This window comes from Osmerus eperlanus, chromosome 5 (genome assembly GCF_963692335.1).
Source record: "Osmerus eperlanus chromosome 5, fOsmEpe2.1, whole genome shotgun sequence".
Taxonomy (NCBI): domain Eukaryota; kingdom Metazoa; phylum Chordata; class Actinopteri; order Osmeriformes; family Osmeridae; genus Osmerus; species Osmerus eperlanus.
Genome location: NC_085022.1, coordinates 17,113,602 through 17,124,782, shown reverse-complemented (window position 1 = coordinate 17,124,782; position 11,181 = coordinate 17,113,602). Strand labels below are relative to the sequence as shown.

General features: G+C 42.9%; 4 protein-coding genes across 4 annotated transcripts; 1 reads left to right on the top strand and 3 right to left on the bottom strand.

Annotated features, from left to right (window-relative positions):
- Positions 1-342: 342 nt before the first annotated feature.
- Positions 343-4,962, bottom strand: LOC134021331 (tubulin polyglutamylase ttll6-like). The gene is made up of 13 exons (XM_062462034.1): positions 4,687-4,962; positions 4,287-4,405; positions 3,827-3,957; positions 3,556-3,712; positions 3,223-3,366; positions 3,026-3,111; positions 2,640-2,865; positions 2,336-2,520; positions 1,917-2,105; positions 1,636-1,807; positions 1,348-1,530; positions 993-1,188; positions 343-750 (listed from the first exon to the last, which is right to left on the bottom strand). The coding sequence occupies exons 1-13, from the start codon at positions 4,760-4,762 to the stop codon at positions 521-523; spliced, it is 2,094 nt and encodes a 697-aa protein (XP_062318018.1). The 5' UTR covers positions 4,763-4,962; the 3' UTR covers positions 343-520.
- A 139-nt stretch (positions 4,963-5,101) lies between these two features.
- Positions 5,102-6,677, bottom strand: gdpgp1 (GDP-D-glucose phosphorylase 1). The gene has a single exon (XM_062462038.1). It carries the CDS (start codon positions 6,367-6,369, stop codon positions 5,287-5,289), a length of 1,083 nt encoding a protein of 360 aa, XP_062318022.1. The 5' UTR covers positions 6,370-6,677; the 3' UTR covers positions 5,102-5,286.
- A 30-nt stretch (positions 6,678-6,707) lies between these two features.
- Positions 6,708-9,415, top strand: LOC134021335 (calcium and integrin-binding protein 1-like). The gene is made up of 7 exons (XM_062462039.1): positions 6,708-6,901; positions 7,127-7,161; positions 7,352-7,451; positions 7,559-7,712; positions 7,828-7,946; positions 8,058-8,146; positions 8,226-9,415. Exons 1-7 carry the CDS (start codon positions 6,851-6,853, stop codon positions 8,245-8,247), a joined length of 570 nt encoding a protein of 189 aa, XP_062318023.1. The 5' UTR covers positions 6,708-6,850; the 3' UTR covers positions 8,248-9,415.
- LOC134021333 (RCC1 domain-containing protein 1-like) lies at positions 8,224-11,085 on the bottom strand. The gene is made up of 8 exons (XM_062462037.1): positions 10,705-11,085; positions 10,395-10,613; positions 9,944-10,109; positions 9,650-9,771; positions 9,417-9,518; positions 9,074-9,229; positions 8,951-8,980; positions 8,224-8,775 (listed from the first exon to the last, which is right to left on the bottom strand). The coding sequence occupies exons 1-8, from the start codon at positions 10,925-10,927 to the stop codon at positions 8,609-8,611; spliced, it is 1,185 nt and encodes a 394-aa protein (XP_062318021.1). The 5' UTR covers positions 10,928-11,085; the 3' UTR covers positions 8,224-8,608.
- Positions 11,086-11,181: the final 96 nt, after the last annotated feature.

Below are 11,181 nucleotides of genomic sequence, written 5' to 3'. Positions count from 1 at the left end.
CCTGGAGTTGCGACAGGGATGAAATATATATCTATAAGCAGTGTCTTGCCTTCTCTGACATTTGGTACCAATGTTGTTGTGAGTACATAAGTGTGAGTATAAGAGACACTATGTGAATCACACTTATTATTGGGTGAAGATACAATATCTCTGGTCAATCGATCTTTCATGTCTATTTCATCATAAATATGTTGGTTAAGTTTGAATGTGTTATTGCTAAGTTGATGATTTCACAAAATAAACAGTGTGTAAACATTCCCATATCTGTATAGGATTTTTGCCTTAAAGTAATGTCACTATCATGTTGCCTGTATGTGAGTAGTAGAAAGTATGAAAACCAAGCACTTTTAGAATTACAGTTTACATTGCAATTCCAGGAACTTAGGAGAAAACAAAACAGTATCAAGTATAAACTTTTTGGGCCAGATCGATCTTCTGCTGAAAATATCATGAGGAATTCATCAAGCATTTCAAGCCAATTCAAAACAAGAATACAGTCCAGTAATAGTTAGTAGAAATGTTACTTCCGAAGTCCCCTCACCCACTTTGCTTGGCCAGGGGTGAGGGGGGGTAATGTGGTCTCCTCAATGCTAGGGGTGGAGCGAGTGGACAACTGACCTACCCTCCACTGGGGGCCCGTTGGGCGGGAGGTGGTAAGGCAGTGGCCCTGCTTGTCCTCAGTGGAGTCACTGTGCTCCCCCCTCTCCCCAGTCAGGAATCCTGGGTCCCGCCAGTTTTCAGTAAAGCCCGCTGGAAGGAGAAAACATAGCAGTGAAGCAAAGTTTGTACCCACATTCTATGTTTAATAAAACACATATTTACCACACATTACTGTACATCTACCCTTTCTGTTCTTGTAGCAAAAAAGTATCAATGAAATAACTGGCTCCATATATATGAATGGTAACTAATTATACTAATAAATACATTAGAACACAATAACTTCAGTCGATCTATACCTAACAACCACCACTAAATGGGATCAGTCTTACAGAGTCGTTTGCAGAAGCCCTGCTCAACCTGAGCTGGGAGGCCAAGTTTGATGACCCTCATAGATAGCTGTCTGTACTTGTGGTCTTTGCTCCAGCAAGGGGACCTTAATAAGGGCTGAAGGTGGCCTACTTTTGCTGCGGAGGGCTTGCCCATGACTCGTAGGACTGGGTGAAATTGCTTCCTTGACCGATACTCCTGAGGAGGAAACAGGAGAGGGCTCTTTAGACTGAGCAACTGAACCAAAGCCTCGCAAAGCAATACAATACACAACTCTATAATTACACTGCAGAAAACCCTCATGGAAAATGTTGTAGGACAGCCTTGAGAGTCTGTAGAGCTGTTGCTGGTGCCTACCAGTCGATGGCAGGGTGGAAAGAAGACCTTCTTGGGCCCAGGGGTGGGAATGAGGAGGCTGTAAATGAAGTCCACCACCCCCAGCTTTCTCAGCAAGATCTCCCTCAGCTCCAAACTCTTCAGACGCTCTTCTTCCTCCTCCTCCACGATTTGACCCGGAAGCCTCGAGTTCTCCATCTCACCCTTCATACACACACCACAGAAATCGCACAGGACGAGTCTCGATCAAAATCGTAATACCCAAACGTGACTTGGATTGAGCTGGACAAAACCACATGTTTTCCTTACACCTGCAGGGTCTTTGAGGGCCACATCGGTCTTCTCTGCTATCTGGCTGCAGCTCCTCTCCCCCTGCGACTCCCCTTGTAGACCTCGGGCCTCGCCCCGACTCCAGCGTTTCCCTTGCAACCGGGTGCGACCCGCCAGCTCCTCCTTCATTTGCAACTCCCTAAGCATCTTTCTGAGAGGGACAGGCGTGAGGGAGAGATGACACCCTCCAGCCTTCTGTCCTCCCCACAGAACCCGCAGGCCCCATTATCAGGGTGTTGGAATGGAGCCTGTTCCCTTACCTGGAGCATTCCTCCCTGGCTTTGGATGCCACGTTCTCCTGGTAGAGCAGGCCGGACTGTTGGAGGAACCTGTCGTATTTCTGGGAGTCGTCTCTGGGGTAGATCCGGAGAAAGCCCCTGCAGTGCTCCTGCTCATACTTCTCCAGTTCAGCCATCCAGCACGCCTGGCTACTCAGCAGCTGCTCCCTCCTGTGGTCAGGATAGGGAAGTGCACCCTGAAAGACTCGTTCAACAAGGTTTTAGTCTACTTCAGATCCAGATCCAGCTGAATACATGGTAAAAGTCTGCCCTCTTTGGGCAAAAACTAAAACGTGACCAAAAAAGATGGTACAATTCGGCCAATAAAAAGATTAACGTGGGGAATACGAACAACAGTCTAATAATACAAATACATCCAACTCCACACTATGATTGCTGACCGTGTTTTGTGGCAAGGCTGGTGTTTCTGCAGGAGGCGTTCCTTGACCATGCGCTTGTCCTCCTCAAGGACTCTCCTGCGGTCAATCGCCCCCAGGTTCAGCAGGGTCAGGGCATCAGTCAGCAGGGCCTCTTTCACCTCCGAGTCCAGGGGGGAGTCAGTGGCAAAGCTGGGAGAGTGGTTTACCTGCAGAGAGCACAGAGTTATAACCTCTGCAGGTGTGATTTACCTCAGCAAATAGAAAGAAGATAATCCTACATCAGAGCTATTTGTCTGGTGTGTCCTCTGACTTCTATTTCACCCACCTCCAGAAGCCAGGGCTTGAGCTTGAAGTCCAGTAAGATGTCAAAGCCCAGGATCTCAAAGCAGGAGCTGGGGCCCACCTGGCTGGGGAAGCCTATGCGGTAGTTCTGCTTCAAGGTGGGCTGGGCTGTGATTAGGGTCTTGATGATCACTTCCTCCATGTCGCTCCACACCACCATGGGGTCATATGTGTGTTGGGACAACCATGACCTGAAGGATGACAGTTTCCTGAGAAGCAGAATAGATTGATTAACAGGTGTTTAGAGCACCAAATGTTTGACCTATTAGAAAGAAGGTATTTAAAATACCATTTTTAAGGGGGCTAATATCAGTGAACCAGACGGTGAGTCTACTTTATTGTATAGTTATATATCTGATATTAGACTACCTTTTACTGCCAGATTCAACGTCACGGTCAAAATTGTTGTTGTGCTTGTTGATCGCATAGTTGGTGAGATGCATGCAGATGTCATCCTATAGACAGAAGCACATACCGGAAAACCAAGCGTAACATTTCTGCATTGTGAAGCTGAAAGTTTATTAAAGGTCGCTGGATGATGTGCATGATTAGACGGTGCTTTTTACCAGGTTGTTGCTGTGAGGGAGCTTGTATTTCGATGTAGCAAAGCGCATCAGACCCTCATTGTAAAGGAATATCCTCAGGGGGTCACATGATGTCACCAGCACATAAAGTCTAAGGTCAAACTTAAAGCCATCGATAATGAATGGCTGTGACAGGTAGATAACAATATAGAATCAAAATCAATCATTAACGATGAGTACAGAGCAAACTTGAGATACTTTCACAACTTTGTGTAATTTCCTTCACTCGACTGAGTGGCAACCCTGCAGGGCTCCAGGTCATGGGTGAACAGGCAGGCAATGTTTGCTCTGCTATAGTTGCCCTGGTGTGGTTACCTTGGAGATGTAGCTCTGGCAGATGATGTGCTCCTCAGGGTCAATGTCACGGGGCTGACGGGTGATGTAGATCCCTTTACCCTGGCAACTGTTGTCAGGTTTGCAGATGAAGGTTTTGTGTTTCCACATCCGACAGTAACCTTGGAAGTCAACATAACTGAAACAGATGTGGGTGATGTCATTCAACTCTATGAACATCCATTCCTAATAAAAGTATTTTTAAATGTATTTTTATGTGTGGATGTTGCCAGTCAAGAGTTTGAGCTCTTACTCTGCAGGCAAGCACCAGGTCTTAGGGAAGATGTGGTACTCTTTTGGGAAGAGACGGAGCATTTTGTTCATGTTCCTGGCCAGCAGATCCTTCCGACAGATCTCATTCATCCCAGGAAAGTGGTTGATTTTCTATATATGCCATGACAGCAAATACACACAAGGTTGTAATCACTTTCTTTTTATTTCTTATGTTTCTGGAGGCACTCGACAAAAGTTATAAAATTATGAACCAATAAGATAGGCTTGAGGGGGTTAAGCCATTATAGGTGTAGGATTTCTAATAAATCCTCTCTCTCCATGATTCTTTGTTTTTGGAGGGGCATGGTGACCAAGTTGTAAAACCATGACACCCCATTTCATTGACGTAATGTGCATTGTGATATGTGACAAACACCAATTATTTTAATAGGTAAAAAAAAAAGAAGGAAAAAAACAAACATTGTAATGACTGCCCCCACCTGGTACCGCTTAATGTCCATAATACGGTCCAAAGAGACAGAACAGTCAGTCCAGTAGATGACCCAGTCCTCCATCTCCCCAACCTCCCGTAGACCAACCTCCAGGGCTGCTCGCCTCACTGGTCACACACACACATCACAAGTGACACGCCTGCTCATTGTGTTGTGAATGTGTATTAATGATAATGCACTAAAATCAACTGTTGTTCTGTATCCCCGATGACAAATAAGACAAACTGACAGTAGCCTAAAGCAAAATCTTACCACACTCATATTTGCAGTTTATGAGATTTATTCCAGGTGGCCTGATAATATAACAACCACAATTAGGAGACCGACAGAACCAATTTTCTGATAGATAAAATAAAAAGAGAAGACATCTCGAGTGTAGTAATAATACCTTGACCTCCTTTTCCTTTTGAAGTCAGATAGGGGGGGCTCTTCACTCTCCAATACGTTACTTTTTGCACAGTCATTGTCGTACTGTTTACATCCACGTTGTCTCACCTCTTTAGCACTGTCTTTCTCAGTAGTAGTCATTTGAATTTCCTTTGAATTTGATTCCCTACATGAAATTCAAATGTTTTGCATTACAGACTGTAATTTTCATCTCGCAGTTCCCTAACACAAAGTCGACATTTTATTTGTTTGGCCTCCCTCTTGCAGATATGCCCGTGTGACATCTTGAAGCTGCTACCACTGAACAATCGTTACCTTGGCGACACATTCCAAAGAAGTTATTTTCTTGCATTCGAAATAAATGCTACTGGATTGGCATTATATTCGATGGCAATTTAGAATAATAGACATATATGTACTGTTATTACAAATAAATATTTTATTTCATATTTAAAGTTAAGTCATCCACAAATTCAATACGTTTCAATACGTGTTAAGTTAATCTATACAGTGGTACATCTGTGTAGATAATATAGGCCTATATAGGCCTAGATAATTCAGGCTTCTACAGGCTTTACATTGTTACAAGACACTGCATAAATCAAGGGCATAAATCCATCCGCAAATGGGCGATTAGTTGTTTTTCCAACTGAAGAAATTCTTCGTGAGGAATGAGATACTTCTGAATGATAGACTTTACTTCGTCCTCTGTGCTACTGTCATAATCTTGTTTGTTTTTAAATGGCAAATGTCCTGCCAGCTCACAAAGAGCCACGTTGAAGGCAGATTCTTCTTTAGCACCAAAGCAGGATATCCTGGGCCACACAACAATGCGCACGCCGCGCCGTGAACCCACGTGGGTGTCCCCCGGTGGGCATCCTCGGGTGAAGAACAAGTTGTGGGCCTGGTTCCCCTCCAACAAGTAGTCAGTGACCTGACTAATAGCACGTACAACATTATCCAGGTGATCTATTTCCGTGTAGAATAAAAATCCAACAGGAAAATGTGCTAAGCAATATAATCCCTTTTCAGGAATTAAAGGCCGGACTGAGGCACATTCGACCTGAAGCTCGTGGTCCAAATAATAACCGTGGAGGTGTAGATGGTTGACGGAAGCAAATGCACCAAGACTGTTGAATCCGACCCGAAAACCGGGATCAGAGCTCAGAAGCAAGGCCTCAATCCCAGTCCGAATGGCTGAAGGCGTCAAAACCTGTGGAAAGCAGCTGCTGGGCTCAGGAATAAATAAGCAATGTCCAAACTCCAAGGGGCTAACATTAACGATAACCATTATTCTACCCAATTCACTCTCATTGAATTGCTCGTGATGAGTCATCTCAAATATGACTTCTTCTGGTTTTATTTTGTTGAAGTTGAACTGCTCAGGGTTATAGTTTTGCTTAATATTCAATATTTCCTCGGGCTTTCTTCTCTCTATTCCTCGTTTAACATTCAGTTGGGCGACATACCTAGACGGGCCAGGTAGAATCCGTGTCTGCAAGTCACCTAGGTGATAACGAAAAACCCCTTTTCGCATTCTGTCGGACCAGGCAGCTTTCAACATTGTGTCAAAAGACGACGGGATGGCCTTTTTGTCATCAAGTATATTCGGCCGACAAACATCATCCACAAAATCCTGGTTGGAGTATACCAAACGTATGGCAGAGGACTCACGGACTTCCATATTTGGGATCCGGTAATGTTGTTTGCAAGAGGCGCAATTTCAGCGAGGAAGTTTTAATGAGACTCACATCCCCCGTAAACTCTGTCATGCCTTAAAACTAGACTAGGTCAGTCAAATGTTTATTTACCAACAGCATAGAGCATAGAATAAGATAGAAGCACAGGCTTCATGTAAACTGCTAGCTACCAAAAAATCCAATACGGATAGCACACACCACACAAATGCTAAAGGTATTTTCAGACATTCTCTTGTATTTTCATCGGTTTCATCTTTTTTGGCTACATTAGGGGTGTACGCCACCTGCTGTTGGGAGTGTGGCACCATACTAGTGTGTTACTAGGGGAACACAAAACAAGACAGGAAAGGGAAGTAGTTAGAAAAGTTATCGAAGCAGAACAAAATTTCTCCTCCCAGTTGACGGCGAAAACAACAGGTGTTGTTGAATACAGTGTAAACTAATAAAACCTCTTAAAGTAACAACATGGGAACAACCGCAAGTCAACTACGTAAGGATGTACTCTCCGAATACCAGGTAAGATCTCCAGATGTTTTAAGTTAGTTTAGTAGCTAATGTTAGCCTAGGTTAGCTAAGATAACAAGATACTCGAATTGAATCAAATCAAACCTCAAAACCTGACCAAAATAGCAAATGTACCCCTTTAAACAAACTACTTCTTCGTCTTCCCTTTGTTATATTTGTATTCTTAAAAGTTGGGGTTGTGGAAGTTCAAAGGTTAACAAGTTTTTCCTCATGCAGGAGCTGACATTTTTAACAAAACAAGAAATTCTACTGTAAGTATTTAGCTGATATTATCTGTATTGCATTTATGTTTGTTCTGTCTACCTTTTTCTTTCTTTTTTTACACTGCAGTGGATAATTAACTCAAACTTCCTCGTAAAATGACTCCTTGGCCATTTTAAAGCTTGAGCCTGCGTTTGGCACAATGGTTATTGATTTTATGGCTTTGATAATTGTTCTCAGTGCTCACAAGAGATTCTGTGAACTGCTCTCAAAAGAAGAGCGAAACCATTCCAATTCCAGAGTACCCATGGACAAAATCCTAACCATACCAGAGCTCAAGGTGAAGATTACTGAAACTCTTAATGTTATTAATTGTAGGAACTTGATAATTGCCCTAGTTAAACTGTTATAACAATATTATGTACATCCTCTTACCACCTCCTCTAGTCAAACCCATTTAGGAAGAGGATTTGTCAAGTTTTCTCCACGTCTGATATCAAAGATGGAAGTCTGACCTTCGAGGACTTTCTCGATCTCCTAAGTGCCTTCAGTGATTCAGCTACCCTGGAGATCAAGTCCCACTACGCGTTCCGGATTTTCGGTAATAGAATTACTGATTGACAACTTTTATGCGGGACAGTGTTTGATTGTCAATACATTTGATTACAATCTAATGGGTATGTAAAAATCCTTCTTTAAATGATTTGTGTGATGAGACTTTGATGACGATGGCACACTGGATGGTGGAGACCTTGAAAAGCTGGTGAACTGCCTGACAGGTGAAACAGATGACACACGGCTTACTCCTGAGGAGATGAGACAACTCATCAACAATGTGAGTTTACCGTCTCATGATCAACTAAATAAAGTGAGAGCGAAATTTGCTTGGCTATGCTTTAAGGGTGCTGATGAATAGAATATGTTCAAGTCATTTTGAAAATTACAGATTCTTGAAGAATCTGACATCGACAAAGATGGAACCGTGAATCTCTCAGAGTTCCAGCATGTCATCTCAAGATCACCTGATTTTGTCAGGTGAGTAGATCTTTCACTAGCCTATCCATGATGGTCACTGTGATGGTATCTAATTATGTTTATTTATATTTTTCTCCAGTTCTTTCAAGATTGTGTTGTAAGGTCTACACCAGGACATGAAAACTCCTCTGCAAATGTCATATTTCTGCAATTTTTTCTTCTTGATGAATACATTTAAATTGCCTTAATTTATACATTCTCCATTTGGTAGCTTTTCCAATTCTGTGTGAATGAGCTATTGTCTTTTACAGATTGTCTGTGCAATAATACTTTTCACTGTATTGTATAAATAAGTAAAAAACGTATTTATAGAAAAATTTAAACTTATATTTTTAGAATGTAGACCTTTTATATAATCTATTAGAAAAAATAACCGTTTATATATTTTACAAATACAGTACCTCAAGATAAACCATTTCGATTTGTTGTTTAAGTCATTAGAGTCCTCAGTTTCAAAGCCAGTTATATTGATGTTAAGGAGGGAGTCCTTTCCTCTTTAACACCCACAAAAGTATTCCATGGTCCACACACTATGTCCACCACATGTAAACCCTTGTCTTTGAAGAAGTCTAGCCTTCCTGGCTCGTCTGAACTCCTTAAAGTCCCATCTCCAAGCTGGCCATATTCACCTGAAAGTGTCACAAGTATATCTATGAATATGGTTATAATGCTTACAGCTAAGTGACGCTTTTTCAATCAGTTTGGCCGATATAGTCATTCACCATTAGTAAATCAAGGCATGGCAAAAAGTATTTAAATTCCCAACCCTACCCCCAAAAATGTAGATAGTAATTGGACTCTTACCCCAGCCCCAAGTGTAGAGATCACCTGTGCCTGAAACATAAAACAAATTCACAGTTGCCTTGTGTTTGACTTACTTGAAAGAAAAGTCATTACATTGGTTTGTTTTAGTAGCATGGTTCTTACTTGTAACAGCTGCCGTGTGGCGTGACCCACAGCTAACCATGCTGATGTCACATGACTCTGTGATGTCAAGCAGGCCAGGGAAAGCCTGGATAGATATGAACACCTCCACACTCTTCTCTCCTTCTTCAGTCTCCACACATGTGGACGTGCTAGCACCTACGCATCAACTCGATGTGAATTATGAATACACACTGTATATGCCTACTTATGATTCTTAGACTTGCCACTGAGCTTCTATTATGCAAAGTCAAATTTTACTTTCCATCAACTATTGTGTACTTTGTACTTGTGTACTATCACAAATGTAAATGAATCAGGGTAAATAAACACGGTTTCGTCTCACCTGTGTGTTGCCTGGTCCTCTGCTTCTTTCCTCTCAGTGCCTGTGCTGGCAGACCCAACTGGCCGCTCTCATTCCAGCCCCACACATACAGATCACCCCCAACTGTTGTGGACAAGGCCAGACATCACTGTGCATGCTATTGCGGATATTTTCTGTTGTTAAAGCATAGGAAGGGCTGGTTGACCTAGGTATAGCCTCCAGGAGATATATTCAGACCTGTTCCTTAACCTTACCACTGATGCCAGCAGAGTGCCAACCCCCAGCAGCCACGCTGCTCATAGGCAGCCCCCATAATGCCTCCACTGCTCTGGGTTCCTCCTCTGCACTCAACTCTCCATGACCCAGCTGACCGTGGCTGCCAACCAAATGACACACCATGGCATTAACCACAGCAGTCTTAACTGTCAGGTGAACTTAACATTAATCTAAAACCATATAATTATGTTGGAATTAACCTAGTTTGGGCTGCACCTGGTGCTATCTGACTGAGATGGAGAGAGTCTAGGGCAGTCAAGACCAACCTTTACCTGCCATAGCCCCAGGTGTAGACAGCTCCGGAGGCAGTCAATAGTATGACGTGCTCTGTCCCCACAACGAGGCTCCGGGCCCGCAGTTGTGGTGAGAGGGAATGGTAGAATGGAGGTTTAGAGGATATGTATCCTCCTGGAACTAACGGAAATGCAAGTTGTTGTCCTACACATAGATAAATGACATAATAAAAGAAGGGTAAGAGATAAATGGGAAATTGTATGTGATAATCCCTCTGACCACAGGACTCAATGACTAAATGACTTTCAGTGTCCAGTCTGATCTTGTGTTGTCTGTGCATCTGACCATAAAAGACTTGAACTTGAAGATCCATTGCCCTTGCCTTGGTAATGAAGTATTTTGAGCGCCTTGAACCTGTTTCTAATTCTGATAGCGCACTGACTGTACTCTCACTCTCCCCAATTACAACACCAGTATTCGAGGCAATACCTGCTTCATCTGAAGTCTTTATCTCCATGCTCCACACTGGTTTTGTGTCATTGCGGTTCAAATCCCAGCACTTCACTCTGTCTGAGAAAGCCAAGGTCAAAAAACCTTCACTGATGTCTGCATCTCTGCACCCGCGGCTGTCCTGCAGGCAACTGCCACAGCAAGCCTGGTGAAGGGGCCCTTCCCCAAAACCTGACAAGCATACACGTCCATCTTCACCTGCAAACATTGCGGATGCACTCAGCTATTCAATTCGGTTACAATTTCGAAGTTAAAACTGTGAAAAGTGGCGACTAATGGATTATCCTACCTTCAGCATCATGTAGTGTCGCTCGTCGACTCCAACTCGCTCTGATTCGTCTTGTATTTGTCCCCACATAGCTCTGTTCGTTGTTTGTGACAGGTTTCCCTTGGAACTTGCAGCATCGGATTTTTGTAGGGACTGTAACTTTGACGATGTCGCTACTTTCTCCAGCACACTCCTCTTTGGACATTATTTGATTAAATCCATTGAAACCAAACGCATACCACATTTTTACTACCCAAGTTGTTGTTTGTATGATAAGAGGTTTGTCTACCTGCTTCTAAAAATCATGGAAATACAACTGATTGCTTGTGTGTTCGCACTCATGTTGTTATGCACTGCGCAGTCGCAGTTAGTGGACAGACTTTTTACCAATCTGCGCGTGCGCAAAGCTTCGCATCAACTTTCCACACATCTGAAATAGTTTTTTTTATTTAACTTGGGAAAGTAGTTATTTGGGGAAATCCACTATTATTGCACAGT